At 41.7% G+C, this 18,438-nt stretch overlaps 1 protein-coding gene across 1 annotated transcript in view; it reads left to right on the plus strand.

Annotated features, from left to right (window-relative positions):
• The window catches only part of FDX1 (ferredoxin 1), a 60,745-nt gene extending 57,281 nt beyond the window's left edge, over positions 1–3,464 (plus strand). The window contains exon 4 of the mRNA XM_077483974.1: positions 445–3,464. Within this exon, the coding sequence (XP_077340100.1) occupies positions 445–559 (115 nt within the window). The 3' untranslated portion in view covers positions 560–3,464. The remainder of the gene's footprint in view (positions 1–444) is intronic.
• Positions 3,465–18,438: the final 14,974 nt, after the last annotated feature.

An 18,438-nucleotide genomic window follows, 5' to 3' on the forward strand; every position in this document is an offset into this window, starting at 1 on the left:
GAGCCCTACTTCAACCACTGGCAGTACAGTTACCTTTAGGACTGCCTACCAATCTGAGTATATTTGCAGGTATATTCCTAAATTTTATTGGTTTATATGGGAATATGGTGATGTAAAGTGTCTTTGGTAAACATTGTTTACACTTTAACTTCCTAAAACTATGCATTAGAGTGCTGGGAATAGAAAGGTAGTCCATGAATAGATGTTCGACAACAAGTTACTATTGTGTGCTAATTACCCCAAACCGAAAATATCCCTAACGGTTGCCTTCCCGAAAAATGGCTAACTAACATACCCACCATCCATGGATGTGATTAAAAACAGTTTGATTGTACAGATTTGGGTCAAATTTTGTGTGTGGTTTTATTTATTCATTTAACCAACATTTCAGTTAACAATGATCCTCTTAATAATATTTTTTTTTTTTTTCACCCCCATTTGCAGGTCGCGATTGGGTTGCCAAATTTGCCTTCAGCCATTCATGAATGGAATGACTGTAAAAGTCCCAGAATCTGTAGCAGATGTACGGCAAGCAGTGGATATGAGCAAGAACTCTTGAAATATGCCAAATATGAAGCAATATATTAACTTTTGATATATATTTTTTTCTTTACTTTTATAATAGTTCTTTAATCATATGTAAGGAGTTGCATTAAAGTATATCTAAAGAGTAGGAGATGGTTAAAATGACTGTTTTCTTGCTATCTGTGTCTTGTTAGAAAGATTTCCCTTCACTTCTTCCTCTCTTGGAAGTGAAAGGATATGTTTCCAATGTAGAGGAAATCTCTCTTTGGTCCCTTTTTTTTAGATGAGTGGATCTTCCCCCCTGATCTCTGCCGAGCAGGCGGATGACAGGTTTGTGTCTGCTCTGCTATGCAGAGCGGATACGGACACAGCCTGCTCTCCTCTATGGGGCAGTTGAATGGAAACGAACTACGTGTCTATTTCCATCCGATTGTCATGTGATCCAACATGCTGGACGGATGGCGAATGTCTCGCCATATGTCTATTTTAAGCAGGTTTTTAAGGGACCGGATGCCCGGCGGCTGTCAGCAGACTCAATAAAATAAGTATGGTGTTCTGTGCTAAAGTGATGTAATAGCTGCTGCCCACATATATGGGATCAGTAGAGAGTAATAAAAGAAGGGAGTGAAGTGGCGTTGCTTTGTATTTGTTGGGTGATATAAAGATGGAATGAATAAATTTGATAAAATTGTGTACTGTCATTTAAATAGTGAAGACACACTAATGAATAAGTTTATAAAGTGTGCAGGCACAACCCTTCTGTCTAATAACCTCAATTAGTGACATAAGATATAAACAAAGTGCTCAGAGTACTAGTACTGCAAAACAACATAGTAATGTCAGTTTCATGTTCAATCTATAAGCAAACAAATATAGAATACATTTTTTTTTAACAAGCAATCAGTTCATAAATTCATAAAGGTGAAATGGCACTTTCCTCACACTGCAGAGCTGACTCGGGCTGCTTGGAGCCTTCACACAGAGACGGGGGTTTCCCTACTTTGACTGGAGCACAGCACATAGTTCATCCATACAGCCTAGAGTCTAAATGTTGTGCTTGGTTATCACATATAACCTTTATGTATACAGAGAGAGAAGTTCCTTTGCTGGACTTGGAGGATGACTATATACCATATCCCAGCATAGAGGAGGTCGAATGAAAAATCTCTACATGAATTATTATTATACAGATTTTGTATAGCGCCGTCAGTTTACGCAGCGCTTTACAACAAATTAATTCCACTGGCTGGATTTAATAATCTTTCCAGTATCCCTCATATAGCAAAGGAGGAGGGAACACAGGACAAAGAGTTGACTCCATTGTGACGCTTTTCACCCCTGCAGGGGTGCATCTTTTTGGTGAGTGCGGACCTGGTGGGGGAGGGGGAGCACGTGTGAAAATTCACTAATTTTTACTTCTTATGGTATTCACTCGGGCTACCAGCCATTTTTTTTAAGATGATCACTTATGTGAACCTATAAACTGTTATTTTTTTTTATTTATTTTTTTGCAAAATGTTTTATATTTGTTTGCTATACATATTGAATTTTTTTTTTCAAGAAACTGACATTACCTTGTTGTTTTGCACTCTGAGCACCTTATTTGTTTTTATATCCTATGTTACTAAATTATGTTGGACAGCAGGATTGTGCCTGCACAGTTCATACACTCATTGATTAGTGTGTCTTTTTTGATATTTAAGTGACAGTACACTATTTTATTCATTCCATCTTTATAGCACCCAACAAGTACAAAGCAGTGCCACTTCACCCCCTTATTTTCTTATTAGTCAACGGACTCCTGTCTGCTGACATCTGCTGTGCCGGGTGGTCTGATAGGGTCTGCTTGAAAAACTGACAGGCAGACTCAATCAGTCCACTGGTGTGAAAGGGGCCTTAGCTGTTATACCTGATGACATTGATGATCAAGACAAAGAAAAAGTGAATCGCAGACAGCAATCGCAACCTGACAAGGTTCTAAGCTCTCGCAACCCTTTTCAAATTGAAAAAAAAAATAATAATTGTCTTTTAGTTATACTTTAAGCGCCTTTTAACACAATGTATTTTTAAATATGCCTTTTAATATAATTTGAATCTTCCACTTTTGTCAACAACCTGTTTCTCCACTTGGACTCACTAGAAAGTAGTTGTGATATCTTGTACATTGCAGTGCCACAGCAGGTCAACTTTTAACAGCTTGGAATTGTCCAGACTTATTGGAAGCTGGTTGGAGGCTTTTAATCTGATTCGTTGTTATTGGAAGCACATGACCTGTGGCCCCTAGCCTGGACTGTCTGGCACCTGAATCCTGCATGAATTTTTCCACAACTGGACACTGGTCTACGTTCACTGCAATGTCTTTTGCTTCTGCACATCAGAGTCTTCTGCTGGCTTGTGCAATAGGGGAGACTTCTATAGGTACAAGAACTACGTCTGGAAATGCCAGATTTTTCCCTATAGGAGTCACAGCACTGGCCCCATCCAAGCTATGGGCATGTCCTTATCTGCTTCCACCCATGATACATACATACATCCACAAAATTACTGCAGCTTCATGGTCCACAAAAGTACACGTTGATGTTGATACCTTTTTGTGGTAAGGAAGTTGAAAGAGCAGTTATGATTGTCAGCAGTGAGCCATACAGAAAGACTTCACTTTACTGAAGACAGGGATGCTTGCTATGGATTATTAGTTTTAAACTGCTCTCTGCCTTATCAGATAGGATACTTCTGTTTGTAATACTGGATTTTTGGACATGTGTAATTGCTGTAATTTTTTTACTTGAGAAGAAGATAATTGGTTGTTGGAAGATTATATCTCTTTATTTAACAGTGTAATTAAGATGTTTGATAAAGTAAACAATAGCCATCAAGTACTATAAAATGATATATGCTGATTTTTAGAATAGCACAATGCATTAAATACATTTTTCAATAAATGTGTTCAGTAATTTTTTTTTATGTGGTTGTTAAAAAAAAAAAAAAGTCACAAAGCAGTTTACAATCCACCAAATTGCTAGCTGACCAGTCCTCAAAATTCACCTAATATTTTGAGATTATTTTTATGCAAAATGTTAATAAAAAGTGTTTACTTTTATACATGAATTTGGTTTTGAATAGGTGCATCTAAACCCTTCCCTCTTCTTACTTTTTTTTTTTTTATATAACTTTTCTCCACATTTGTGCCTTACTTAGGGCCTTAGTCGCACAGAATCGCATGACAATGGAAATCATTGTTTTAGATGGTGCCGGTTCTCATCAATGCAGCGCAATTTTGGAAAAGGGTCTGTGCTACTTTCATGTGATTCCAACACCATTCTGGCCTCATGAAATATGCAAATCACATCCAGGCTGCATCACATAATCTCACTTAGTCGCATTAAAAATCTGATCGTAGCAGTGGGAACCTAGCCTAAAAGATTGTCCTTTTTACTTCCTGTCCCGACACAGCAGAAAGTAAGAGGAAATCCTGAAGGGAAATCTTTTCTTATGGTGGCCACACGCTTCAATTTTGTGGGCTTTCCTTTTCATTTTTATTTTATTTTATCTGATTGATGTGTGATTCAAGCAAAACTATCAAATATGCAAACAATCGAATAGCCATAACCTCCCTTCTGATAGTTTTAGACTTAATTCAGGTCAGATTTGATCAAACTAAGCTGATCGGCCAAGGTAGACTGATGATCGATTGGCAGCATGAGACCCTTTGTTCATGAATACGATTTGTATTTCGGTCGATCAGATTGCATGGAATTGCATTTGGAGAAACAGATGTGAATGTGACCTATTTACAATTTAATACCAATTAAAATTGTTTTCCTCATTTTGAGGTATATTGATTAAAAGGGTTGTTGACTTTAGCTTGATTATTCCTGTTAAGATTAATCAATCAAAATGTATTAATATTCTGTTCCTGTTTTGGTGACGACTCAAAATTTTGGATTCCCTTAATTTTCTGTCCCAGTGAAAATGGAGATCAGCATAAATAAGGGGAATCTCACCAGCTGGGGGGATACAATTTGCAATAAAACCCTGACAGTGCTTCTAACCCCACCAATCCCAAAATTGTTTTACTTTTAGATATACTTTGGGATTATCTTAAATCTCAACTGGGGGAATTACAAAAATAAGTTACTACTTCAGCAGGCTCCCTCCATCTATGCAGTAGGTCCCCCAAAGCCTCTTCTGTAAAATGTTCTGGGCTGCAGTTGCACGATGGTGTCATCGAGTACAATGCAGGGCCAATGACCTTTGTTATTCCCAAAGTCAAGCTCTATTGTGTCCTAGCTAACACTTAGGATAACCAAATAAGTGGAAAAATAATTTGATTTGGGGAAAAGGGCCAACAGGGGTATTCCTAAACAATGCAGTCAGGCAGCCCACATTCCTGTGCAGCTCTAGGTACATGTCAGTCCGACATATCAAATCTGACATAGGAAAGCCAAGATTAGGTAAATGAGCCCTACAAACCTGTGCCTGTAACAATCTCTGTGCCACGTCTGTGTACTAGTTCCATTGTTGGGGCCCACTGGAAATATTCACCATTAACCCCAGAAGACCCAAATATAGAACAAAACTGCAAGAAAAAATGTTTTCACGTTTTAGATATTGTTGTAGGAGGCCTCTAATGCAGAAAACATATTTAGGCAAACGTTGTAACTTTACAACATGGGGTCTGTTTGGTAGCAGAATTTCGGTAATTTTACTCATACTGTCAAAACAAATGTAGAGACCAACAAATGGTTTATTTGAAGGGCTTTCTGCTTATTAAGTTCAACAGTAGCATATATATCTATGCACTAAGTATCACAAAATGATACAAGTCATATTTTTTATTAATCTGTTTTATAATAAATATGTTCAAACTGTTCTTACAAAACCTACTGCATTGAATGCAAACTTTAACATTTCTTATGTTTATAACCCTGCTCAGTTATGATGGTCCCAAAGGCTGTTCTCTGAGAAGCAGAGGCGGACATTGCACTTGCTGCAAAGTGTGTTGGTATATCGTTTACCACATTGTCCTTGCATATGTCTTTTGGTGGATGTACAGTTGACCTTTTGGCTGGAGTGCCATTTGTGGATGGTCTCTTCCTGTCAATTAACCACTTCAGCCCCAGAAGGATTTGCCCCCTTCCTGCCCTGGCCATATTTTTGCCATACAGAGCTCGCTTTAACTGACAATTGCAATGTTGTACCCAAACAAAATTTATGTCCCTTTTTTTATTATCCCCCCCCCCCCCCCCACAAATAAAGCTTTCTTTTGGTGGCATTTGATCACCTCAATTTTTATTTTTTTGCACTATAAACAAAGTGACAATTTTGAAAATAACCCAATATTTCGTACTTTTTTCTATAATAAATATCCCCAAGAAAAAAAATTTAATTTCTTCATCAGTTTAGGCCGAGATGTATTCTTCTACATATTTTTGATAAAAAAAAAAAATCACAGTAAGCGTATATTGGTTTGCGCAAAAGTTCTACGTCTACAAAATAGGGTATAGATTTATGGCCTATTTATTTTTCTCGGACTGCAACATTGCGACGGACACATCGGACACTTTTGGGAACAGTGAACAGAGCTAAAAACAGCCACTGATTACAGTATAAATGTCTAACTTTGTGGTCCTATAGAAGTTCAACATATATATCATAATGCTATATTTGCCACTATTTTTTAGTGCTTATTTTAATAGAAATGTGACTCATCCTTTTTAGTCTTATTTTTATATATGCTTTGTACAACGTTTTACTCTGTGCTTTGATGTGGTGAATTGCCATACAGTAACATTAAGTGTGTACTAAATTAGGTATAGATTAATATACTTTTTTCTCATTCTTAGTGCTTAATTTTTTTTAATTTTCTAATGTTTTATTTACTTTTATGATATTGTTATTGCACACACCAATACTTTAGAGTACAGGTATTATGGCTTAATTTTCCATTTGAGTTGAAATCGTGTTGTGATCACTTGACTAGATGTTGTGACCAATAGAATTTCCGCTCTGAGTAATGTGGCCATGGGGACACAGTGTGCGCGCTTTGACGTTTAATGCTCATGCGCCGATGACGTTTTGAAGCACATTTGTGCGCATATGCTGTGCTGCGATTGTGTTGATTAATGTCAACATATGTGCGCGCGGAGGGATCTATGAACAATATGCGTGCGCGAATGGGATGTTCTATAGCGGTGGCGTAACAACTACGGACGTACGCGGATTGATCTCTTCGTAATATGCGTTCGCAAAGTGTGCCCAACAGGCTGCGCGAATTATGCTTACTATAAAAGAACTGATTGATGGGTTGTGTAGCCAATCCCATGAGGAAGTATTAATGATGAAACATGTCGGGGTCATGGCTACAGGACAATCAATTGTACTGACGTGAGACGCTGCTCAACTGAGAAGCTACACTGCAGCCGAATGCAGCGACCTAGGAGTGGGTGAGAAATTACGCTTGAGCGCACACTTCTGGTCCGCCGAGGCCGCAGTACACCACTGAACCATTGGCTTTAGTTTGCTGTGTGTTACACTGAAGGCTTTTTTCTACTATGTGAAATGTGAGTGCAATCATTGGAGTGTTTGGTGTGATTTAATAAAGGGGTTGTAACGTTATCACGCTACGTGGAGGACTTATTTATTTTCTTTACATATGGAGATTGTTTTTGCAAGGTTTCCACATCCTACGGAGAAGTTATCACCCTGCTTAGCTTGGTATCATCCGCAAATACAGAGATTGAACTGTTTACCTATCTCCAGGTCGTTTATGAACAAATTAAATAGGATTGGTCCCAGCACAGAACCCTGGGGGACCCCACTACCCACCCCTGACCATTCCGAGTACTCCCCATTTATCACCACCCTCTGAACTCGTCCTTGTAGCCAGTTTTCAATCCATGTACTCAACCTATGGTCCATGCCAAAAGACCTTATTTTGTACAGTAAATGTTTACGGGGAACTGTCAAATGCTTTTGCAAGCGAAGGGCCTTCCTTTATCTAGCTGGCAACTCGCCTCCTCATAGAAGGTTAGTAGATGCCGTATGATACCGTTCCCATTCCTAAAATCTTGTATATAGTCCCTTATCATCCCCTCCAAAAGTTTACATACTATTGATGATAGGCTAACTGGTCTGTAATTCCCAGGTATGTATTTGAGCCCTTTTTAAATATGGGTGCTACATTGGCTTTTCTTCAATCAGCTGGTACCATTCCAGTCAGTAGACTGTCAGTAAAAATTAGGAACAACTGTCTGGCAATTGCTTAAGTACCCTCGGGTGCAAGCCATCTGGTTCCAGTGATTTATTAAGTTTCCCAAGTCTAATTTTAATTCTGTCCTCTGTTAACCATGGAGGTGCTTCCTGTGATGTGTCATGAGGATAAACCCTGCAGTTTTGGTTACTGAAGCCCCCTAATTCCCTTGTGAAGACTGAGGAGAAAAATAAATTCAATACCTTCGCCATCTCCCCATCCTTTATAACCAGATGCCCTTCCTCATTCTTTATGGGGCCAATATGGTCTGTCCTCTTTTTTGACTGTTTATATACTTAAATAATTTCTTGGGATTTTTTTATTTTTTTTGCTCTCCTCCGCTATGTGTATTTCATGTTCTATCTTGGCCGTCCTTATTGCACCCTAACATTTCTTGTTACATTCTTTATAAAGTCTGAATGTTGATGATCCCTCAAGCTTTTTTTTGAAGGTCTTCTCCTTTTGCTTTTATATGCATTTTTACATTGGAGTTAAGCCATCCAGGACTTTTGTTCGCTCTTTTAAATTTATTACCCAAGGGGATGCATTGGCTAATTAAAGCAAACCCATCTCAACTCCGTGTTCTTTGTTCCTAAGATTTTATCCAAATTTATGCCTTCTAGTAAGGTTTGTAGTTTAGGGAAGTTGGCTCTTTTGAAATTCAGTGTCTTTGTATTCACTTTATTTCCTATTGTTTCCTATTTGTGTGATTTATACGAAAGCCAATTAACCTATGATCGCTGTTCCCTAAATTGCCTTGTATATCCACATCCGTGATCAGGTCTGTATTATTGGTAATCAGTAGATCCAGTAATGCTTTATTTCTAGTTGGTGCATCTTCCATCTGATCCATAAAATTGTCCTGCAAGACATTTAGGAACTGGCAAGCCTTAGATCAATGCGTGGATCCTTCTGCCCAGTCTGTCTGGATAATTAATATCCCCCATTATAATAATGGTTCCCATCCTTGCTGCTAATCCAAATTGGGATAGAGCTGTCTCACCTTCCTCCCTCAGGTTAATGGGTCTATAGCATACTCTCAGTATTATTTTCCCCTTAGCTTCATCCGTTTGGAGCTCTACCTAATAAGGATTCCACCTCCTCCCCAGCTCCCTTAGTGATGTCTTCTCTCACATTCACTTGTACATTATTCTTGATATATAGGCATACCCCTCCCCCTTTTACTTTCTCTATCCTTGCGATAAAGGGTATACCTTTAAATGTTTGCCAGACAATCATGAGAGCTGTTGAACCAGGTCTCTGAAATTCCCACAAAATCCAAATCCTCCTTGTGCAATAGTATCTCTAGTTCACCCATCTTGGCCGCCAGGCTCCTGGCATTGTTGAACATGCCATGTAGTTTAGACCGGTTGCATATTATACTTTTATTGGGTGTTTTGATATTGCAACTAGGACTTGCTACTATACTTACCTTGGCGTTATGTGCTTTGGTTGACCTACCACTAAGGCCCCCAATACTACCCTCTGGAATATGTTCTACACTGACTATCTCTACCTCTGGACCCCCCCCCCCCCCCCCCATCACCTAGTTTAAAAACCCCTCTAACTTTTCGGCCCTCCTCATTTAGGTGCAGTCCGTCCCTTCTATTGTACCAAAGTCATCCCCGTCCTCCAGGAACCCAAACCCCTCCTTGCTACACCAGCTCTTCAGCCACTTGTTTACTTCCCTAATTTCCCTCTGCCTTTCTGGTGTGGCTCGATGTACCGGTAGTATTCCTGAGAATACTACCTTGGAGGTCCTTTTCCTCAATTTAGCTCCAAAATCCCTAAAATTGTTCTTTAGGACACTCCATCTGCCTCTGACTTTGTCATTGGTACCAACGTGCACCATGACAGCTGGGTCTTCCCCAGCCCCTCCCAGTAATCTGTCCACCAGATCCGTGCTGTGCCGAACCCGAGTGCCCGGTAGACAACATACTGTTTGGGGCTTCAGGTCTTTGTTACAGATTGGCCTCTGTCCTTCTAAGAATTGAGTCTCCTACTACCAGGATCTGTCTTTACTTTCCCTTCGCTTCATCCCCACTCTCACTGGAGCAGTTCTTCCCCCGGCAGCTAGGAGAGTCCCTCAGCTCCAGCAGTGCTGGTCCCTGACTGGTTTCACCAACATCACTCAATGGAGTGTACTTATTGGGATGTTCCTACCCAGGGTCAGCCTCCCTGGCACTTCCCCCTCTACCCTTCCTGACTGTTACCCCATCTACTCTTTGCTAGTGCCTGCACCTTTTGGTCTCCACCTACCTCTGTGCTGGCCCCTGCCAGCCCCGGCCGTGTACGTTCCTGGCTCTCCTTTAGTATGGAGGGACTTCTCATTGCTGACAGTTGCTTCCCCAGATTCAGAACCTGGGCTTCCAGGGAAACCATGCGCTTACATTTTGCACAGCAGTATTCACCCTTGAGCAGATGGTCAAGGAATGCATACGTGCCGCAAGATGTACAACAAGTCGCTTCTCCACACCCACCGGGCATCGTACCTAATAAATTTAATGAGGATTGGGGTTTATACCCTGTCCAAATTACCTAACGACTAGCTTCCTAACACTAATACTCAAGACAATACGCAGGTACTCAGGTCTCCGAGTGCACGTAGGTCTATGATTTGTACAGGAGCCATGCATTGATCACCGCTATGATGATGGTGTGCCAGAGGATGTAAATCCCAGAGACAGGATTTCAAAGGAAACGTATGCTCCGTACACATGCTTGGATTTTCTGTCGGAAATAACTTGGATGTTTTTTCCCAAACTTAGCTTGCATACACACGGTCACACAAAAATTCTCTGAACTTTCAACCGTCAAGAACACGGTGACATACAACACTGATGAGCCAAGAAAATTAAGTTCAATGCTTCAGAGCATGCTTTGAATTGTTTACGAGCATACGTAGGAATTGCTACAGACAGAGAGAGAACCTGCTCTCAATCTTTTGCTGACGAGAATTCCGCCAGCAGAAATCCGATGGAGCATACACAAGGTCAGAATTTCCGACCAAAAGCTCACATCGGACTTTTGTTGGTGGAATTTCCGATCATGTGTATGGGGCATTACTCTGTCCCATGCTGTACTCAAAAGGATTTTACAGGAAAGTATGACCAAAAAAAACCCTATTTTTTTTTTTTTTTTTTACACCAGGTGGAACAGGTGAAAACTGCAAAATGTACAGGCAAATTCTGCTACTCCTTTAACCCAACGTGGTAAAATTTCAACACAGACATAACAAGCTCAAAATCTAATATGATCGACGCACTCAACAGTACCTTGGTATATGCATCATCTAGACATGTTATTAATCACAAAAAAAATATTTCAGACCGTTTACTTTAATCTTCCTTTAACAAGTCCGGTTGTGTGCTTCAAGGCAAGTTCACAGTTTGCCTGAATTCATGTCCAGATAAACAGGCCTATTTACACATTTTAACATCCAATATCGGTGCTAGGCTGAACAATGGGCTCTACTAATTATGTAAATGTTGGTCATTAGGTGGAAAAAAATGCCGGTTCATTTTAATAGAGTTAAAACTGATAATGTAATATTACAACAGAAGGCCTTACAGGGTTAAAGCTGTTATCCGGTAGAACTTTTAAAGTGGTAGTAATTGCTACTTTATGACTTGTACCTGCAGGTAAGCATATAATAAGGCTCACCTGTAGGTACAGTGAATATCTCCTAGACGTGTAGCGTTTAGGAGATAACCACATTTGTTGCTACTGTTGATGTCACTGTCAGAGGCACACTGTGCTCCACCAGTGTGGGGCATACTAGCACATGGGGCCCATTTTTTTTTTTTTTTTTTTTTTTTTCTCTATTGAAAAACTTTACCGGTTTTGACATTTAGGCTGGGTTCACATTGGAGAGCACAGCGGCTCACAGTAGGATTCCGGTGCGTCTCCGTTCACCGTTTCAGATCCGATTTCAGCCTAGATTTTTGGCTGAATTCAGACCAAAAGACTCACAGGACTCCTGTGCAATTCTCACCGGAGACGTTGTGGAGGTGTGTGAACCGGTTCCATAGAGAGCCGGTCACAATCTCCTGTTATGCAAATGGGGTGCAGAGAAATCCCTGCATCCGCATGGTGGTTAAGAGTGGATTCTGTGAACATTTTTATCACCAGCCATGCCAAATTGCATCAGATTGCCACTGCATCAGTGTGAACTGAGAAAAGTCTCTGTTGGTTACAGTTGGAAATCTGTGTAGAAGCCGAACACCAAGTCAAGGGTTTTCTGTATGTTTGGTTTCTACTAAAATCCAAGAAGGTGCCAAAATTATAATGTATGACATGATTACTAGGGAAAACTTACCTAGAGGTCGGTCACCCCACATACGTGACACACAAGAGCTCTATCAAATACAAGATAAATGAAACCCATTGTATATGAACATTGTACAAGCACAGCAGAAAAACAGTGTGGCTGATGCTGCGTACACACGATCGGACTATCTGGCGGACAAACCTCCGGACTTTGAAGCGGAGGTCCGCCGGACTTTCCGAACGAGTGGACCTGCCCACACACGACCAGACTTTTCTGGCGGACTAGGTGCGGCGGACAAAGCGCCGGACTTTTGAAATGAACGGACTTGCCCACACATTGAGGAAAGTCCGTTCATTTTGAACGTGGCTCCAGGTAGACGGGACTAGCGAACGAAGTCAATGTCGCCGCCCTGGACAGCGAGAATGACCCTCGCTGTCCCCGTCACCTGGTATGGACTTAAAGGGGAAGCCCTACGCTGAAAAAAAATGGCATGGGGGTCCCCCGCCAGGACCATATCAGACCCTTATCCGAGCACGCAGCCCAGCCGGTCAGGAAAGGGGGTGGGGATGAGCGAGCCCCCCGAGCCGTACCAGGCCGCGTGCCCTCAACACGGGGGGGCCCTGCGGCTTATTGGAATCCGGGAGCCCCCTTTAATAAGGGGGCCCCCAGATACCGGCTCCCCACCCTATGTGAATGAGTAGGGGGTACAATGTACCCCTACCCATTCACCTGGTGAAAAAAAATGTAAAAAAAACACAACACAAGGTTTTAAAATAATTTATTGCACAGCTCCGGGGGGGTCTTCTTCCATCTTGCCGGGGACTTCTCGCCGGACTCCTCCACTATCTTCTGCTAGCTCTTTTACCAGCGAAGGAGCCCGGCTTTCTTCTTCGTCGCTGCCCGGGGGTCTTCTTCTGACTTCGGGGGTCTTGTCCCCCCTCTTCGGTTCTTCTTGCTGGGCCTCCGCTTCCTTCTTCTAGCTCTTTTACTAGCAGTGGCCTGGTCTTCTGTCGCCGCCGCATTCTCTTCTCTTCTTATTTCCTTCTCAAGGAAAGAGGAGGCGGCGGCAGAAGACCGGGCCACCACTAGTAAAAGAGCTGGAAGAAGAAAGCGGAGGCCCGGCAAGAAGAACCGATGAGGGGGACAAGACCCCCGAAGTCAGAAGAAGACCCCTGGGCAGCGCCGAAGAAGAAAGCCGGGCTCTTCCACTGGTAAAAGAGCTAGCAGAAGATAGCAGAGGAGTCCGGCGAGAAGACCCCCCCCAAGACGGAAGAAGACCCCCGGAGCTGTGCAATAAATTATTTTAAAAGCTTAGGTTGTGTTTTATTTACATTTTTTTTTCACCAGATGAATGGGTAGGGGTACATTGTATCCCATACTCATTCACATAGGGTGGGGCGCCGGTATCTGTGGGCCCCCTTATTAAAGGGGCTCCCGGATTCCGATAAGCCCCCCGCCCACAGACCCCGACAACCAACGGCCAGGGTTGTCGGGAAGAGGCCCTTGTCCTCATCAACATGGGGACAAAGCAACCCCCAAGTTGAGGGCACGCCGCCTGGTACGGCTCGGGGGGGGAGATCGTTGTCCCCGCCCCTTTTCCTGACCGGCCGGGCTGTGTGCTCGGATAAGGGTTTGTTATGGACCGCGGGGGGGGGGGGGGGGGGGGGGGGCACCACCACGTAATTTTTTCGGCGTAGGGCTTCCCCTTTAAGTCCATACCAGGTGACTAGGCCAGCAAGGTTTCAATCTTGCTGCCTAAGGCAAGGACATTGACTTTCTTCGATAGTCCTGTCTACCTGGAGCCGCGTTCAAAATGAACAGACTTTTCTCCATGTGCAGGCAAGACTGTTCATTTCAAAAGTCCGGCGGACTAGCACACAGACTGCCGGCGAGTCCGGCAGACAATTTTGAGTCAAAACTTCTTTCTAAGTCCGATCGTGTGTACGGGGCATAAGTGTCAAGATGATGTTTTTTGAATTTAGAATTCCAGGCTGTGACAAAACTTGGGTGTCCAACAGTGTGACCACAGAATTTGGTAATAACTGTGTTTCTATATCTAAGGATAAAGAGGATTCCAACAGTTCTTAAGGTTGCAGCTACAGTGGTACTTTGGATTACGTGCATAATCCGTTTCAGAAGAATGCTTGTAATCCAAAGCGCTCGTATATCAAAGTGAGTTTTCCCATAGAAATCAATGGAAACCCAGATAATTAGTTCCACAGCCACGGCTTGTCTATGCAGTACCACATGTGGCCAGAGGTGCAGGGGCACCGGAGACACTCGGGAATGGAGTGTTTCCAAGTGTCTCCCAGCGTCACCGGTGCCCCCACACCTCTAGCCAAATGCGGTACTGCACACCCCAGAGGTTTGAATTCTGCTTCTCCAGGATTTTTTTTAAAAAACGGCTCGTATTGCAAAACACTCTTAAACTACGTTACTCGCAATCCAAGCTTTTACTGTATTTTAACTATTTATAATTTTTGGGAACTTTGACCACCAGAGTTTAGATTTTAACAAAATTGCATAGGAAACACACCTGTACTCTGTTGGGAGCATTTTGACTGAAGTGCAATTTGCTTGCATTCTACAGTGCCAAGTATTTTCCCTACTAAAGAACATATAAATAAGAGTTCAATATGTAATATGTTCAATGTTTACTACGATCAATTTAGATCCTAGATTTAATAGATCAGTGTTTTGATCTTTTAAATTGAAACCAACAGTTAAACTGTGTGCTATATCGGAGCCTTCAGCATACTGTACTATATGCAATCAATTCCTACACATTCACCTACATGTGCCTGCTCTATGTTACATGTTTGCCGGGAAAAGTCAACAAATTAAACCCAAAAGTGGAACTTTCGCTGATTTGTCCCCCCCCTCTGTTGCCACAATTGACACCTTTCGGGGGGGGTTCGGGTCCGTGGCCTATGACATTGACTACACAGCTGATGGAAACGGCAGCGGTGGTGACATAGTGGGACAGTTAAGTGTCCTATTGTTAAAAGCCAGCAGCTGCAGTATTTGTAGCTGCTGGCTTTTAATTTTTTGGGTGGAACCCCGCTTTAATAGGCTGAATGATCCTGAGAGATGGGTGATGAATGCTGGTAAATCCAACAGGACAAATTGGTGCACAGCCCTTTTTTTTTCAGATCTCTCCAGAGATGTTCAATTGGGTTCAAGTCTGGGCTCTGGCTGGGCCACTCAAGGACATTTACAGAGTTGTCCAGTAGCCACTCCTTTGTTATGTTGGCTTGTGCCTAGGTTCCTTGTCCTGTTGGAAGATAAACTTTTGCCCCAGTCTGAGGTCCAGAGTGCTCTGGAGCAGGTTTTCATCAAGGATGTCTCTGTACATTGCTGCATTCATCTTTCCCTTAATTTTGAGTAGTCACCCAGTTCCTGCCACTGAAAAACATTCCCACAACATGATGCTGTCACCACCCTGCTTCACTGTAGGAATGGTATTGGCCAGGTGATGAGTAGTGCCTGGTTTCCTCCAGACATGACGCTTGCCATTCAGGCCAAATAGTTCAATCTTTTTTCATTGTGTGCCTTTTTCTGAGGAGTGGCTTCTGTCTGGCCACTTCTCCATACAGGCCTAATTTGTTGAGTGCTGCAGAGATGGTTGTTCTTCTGGAAGGTTCTCTATTCACTGAGAAATACTGGAGCTCTGTCAGAGTGATCATTGGGTTCTTGCTCACCTCCTTCACTAAGGCCCTTCTCCCCCGATTACTCAGGTTGTGATGGGAGTGGCCCACTCTAGGAAGAATCCTAGTGATTCCAAACTTCTTCCATTTATGGATGATAGAGGCCACTGTGCTCATTGGGACCTTCAATGCGGCAGACGTTTTTCTGTACCCTTTTCTAGATCTTTGCCTCGATACAATCCTGTCTGAGTTCTACAGCCAATTCCTTGGACTTCATGGTTTGGTTTGTGCTCTAACATGCACTGTGCTATGTACATGTTAACTGTGGAGCCTTATATAGACAGGTGTGTGCCTTTCCAAATCATGTCCAATCAACTGGATTTACCACAGGTGGACTCCAAACCAGATGCACCTGAACTCAATTTTGAGTGCCATGGCAAAGGCTGTGAATACTTATGTACACGTGATTTATTTATTTTTTATAAATGTGCATTGAATTCAAACAAACTTCTTTCTCGTTGTCATTATGGGGTATTGTCTGTAGAATTATGAGGAAAATAATGAATTTAATCCATTTTAGAATAAGGCTGTAATAGAGCTGCACGATTAATCGCCAAGAATCGTTATTGTGATTTTTTTTTTATTTTCCCCCTCCATTGCGATCTTGACAAAAGATGATTTTGTCTATGCACAGAATTCTCTCTGCCCTTTTGAAGCCACAGCTCTCAAAAAGAAAGGAAGAAAAAAAGGGGCAGTCTGCCAAGAATCACAACATTCTTTAGGAATAGAACTAAGTGTAAATATTATAACAATTTGTCAATGAAATAGACTTGTGTGTAAATCAAGAAAATTTAACCACTTAAGGACCAGGCTTCTTTTTTTAGATGTGCTGCTTACAAGTTAAAAAACTTTTTTTTTGCTAGAAAATTACTTAGAACCCCCAAACATTGTACTTTTTTTGCCTAACACCCTAGAGAATAAAATGGCAGTTGTTGCAATACTTTGTCACACTGTATTTGCGCAGCGGTCTTACAAGCGCAGGGTTATGGCAGCTAGCTGCTGCCATAACAACGATATCCGTCCTCAAAGTGAGGACGTACATCGGCATGCAGAGGCCGGAAGTGGTTAAACACTAAACCTTTTTCTGACATTTGTTGGTTTCAAGTTAAAATCTTTTTTTTTTTTGCTAGAATATTACTTCGATCTACTAAAGATTATATTTTTATAGTAGAGACCCTAGAGAATAAAATGGTGGTTGTTGCAATATTTTATGTCACTGTCTTTCAAATGCAATTTTTTTGGAAAAATTACTTTATAATGAATAGAAAAAAAAAAAACATTAACCAGTTAAGTCAGCCCAATTTTTTTTGTATAATGTGAAACATTTTACGTCGTGAGAATCGTGATCTTTTTCTTCTAAGCAAAAAAATTGTGATTCTCATTTTGGCCAGAATCGTGCAGCTCTAGGCTGTAACATAAAATGTGGAAAAAGAGCATACTTTCTGGATGCGCTGTAAGTATGGCTCTTCACCCAAACTAAGTAAAAACATTTTGCAGATTGATTAGCATCACAATAAAGAGTGCCTGGATGCAGTTCTTTATCTCCATTTAATGCCCCTGCAACAAAGAAACCCAGGTCTTATTAAAGGGGAACTAAACCCATTGATTTACCAGTTTCAAAAAACATTTACATTCCAACACGTAATCGGAGTGCTGTCACATTTGCTTGTGCTCTCAACCATACAGTCAAACCATCAAATGGTTGGTGTCAAAACTGAGCACATGTGCAGCAGCACCATGGCAGCTGAAGTTCAAACGGGCTAAGATGGCGGCTTCTTTTGAGGGTTTAATTCTGCTTTAAAGACCAACTTCTTGGTCTGCTGGCTCTGAGCAGGCCTCACATCACACTAACCATAATTCACCATTGACAGGATTACTAAACGAGCAAGGTCAACACCTAGCTGTTCTGCAGCCTCATTTTCTCACAGGCCAAACTAGCAAGATGTGTGCTATTTACTAACCTCCCATTGGCAGGCATGATTCTTTAGTGTTTTGGCCAGCAAGGGAAGCAGGTCAGGTCAGGGCTCCTTTTAGCAGTCCTGTTCATGGTGAATTGGCAACATTGTTAATGAACTTTAAAATTGGTTCAGTGACATGATTCAAAATTAAAATAACCAGCAGTAAAGTGTGTGGTCGAAAACTGCCTGTCATTCATTGTAAATAGGGATATGATTTCCCCTCACTTTCCTTCCAGTACTCTCAACAAGGACAAAAAACAGCAATACAAATCTGATAGAGGTTCTAGCACTCTTCCAGTATACAGTATCTAAAACTAGAAGAAAAGTTTTAGCTCATGTTTCCCTTTAGGGTTTTTTTAAGGTGTTCCAACTTTTGCCTTGGTTCGTTATGTAACCAAGAACATTTCTGGTTTCACTTAAGAATCTTTTGTTGGGTTGAAGTGTACACAGTCATGATGGCAATGTACCTCTAAGTTCAAGGCTATCAAAACTTAGTTGGTCATCTGTGAGATGAAAGAGAGCAGAAACAGATGGCTGACCGGTCCTCAGTCACTCTATTTCTGTAATGAGATCATCATGAGCTAATTGCTTGGGCACTCCTGTGGGCTCTTTCCTTTTGTAGTTGCATCTCTGGAGGGGGAACATTTCAGAGGCCCTGCTTCTGTCATCTGTTTTGGTCTTTATCCTGCCGGTTTTCATTTTAAGTCTCATTACTGAAGTTTTATTCCA

Source organism: Lithobates pipiens, unplaced genomic scaffold, assembly GCF_037356315.1.
Source record: "Lithobates pipiens isolate NorthernLeopardFrog02 unplaced genomic scaffold, aLitPip1_a1.2 Scaffold_16, whole genome shotgun sequence".
Taxonomy (NCBI): Eukaryota; Metazoa; Chordata; class Amphibia; order Anura; family Ranidae; genus Lithobates; species Lithobates pipiens.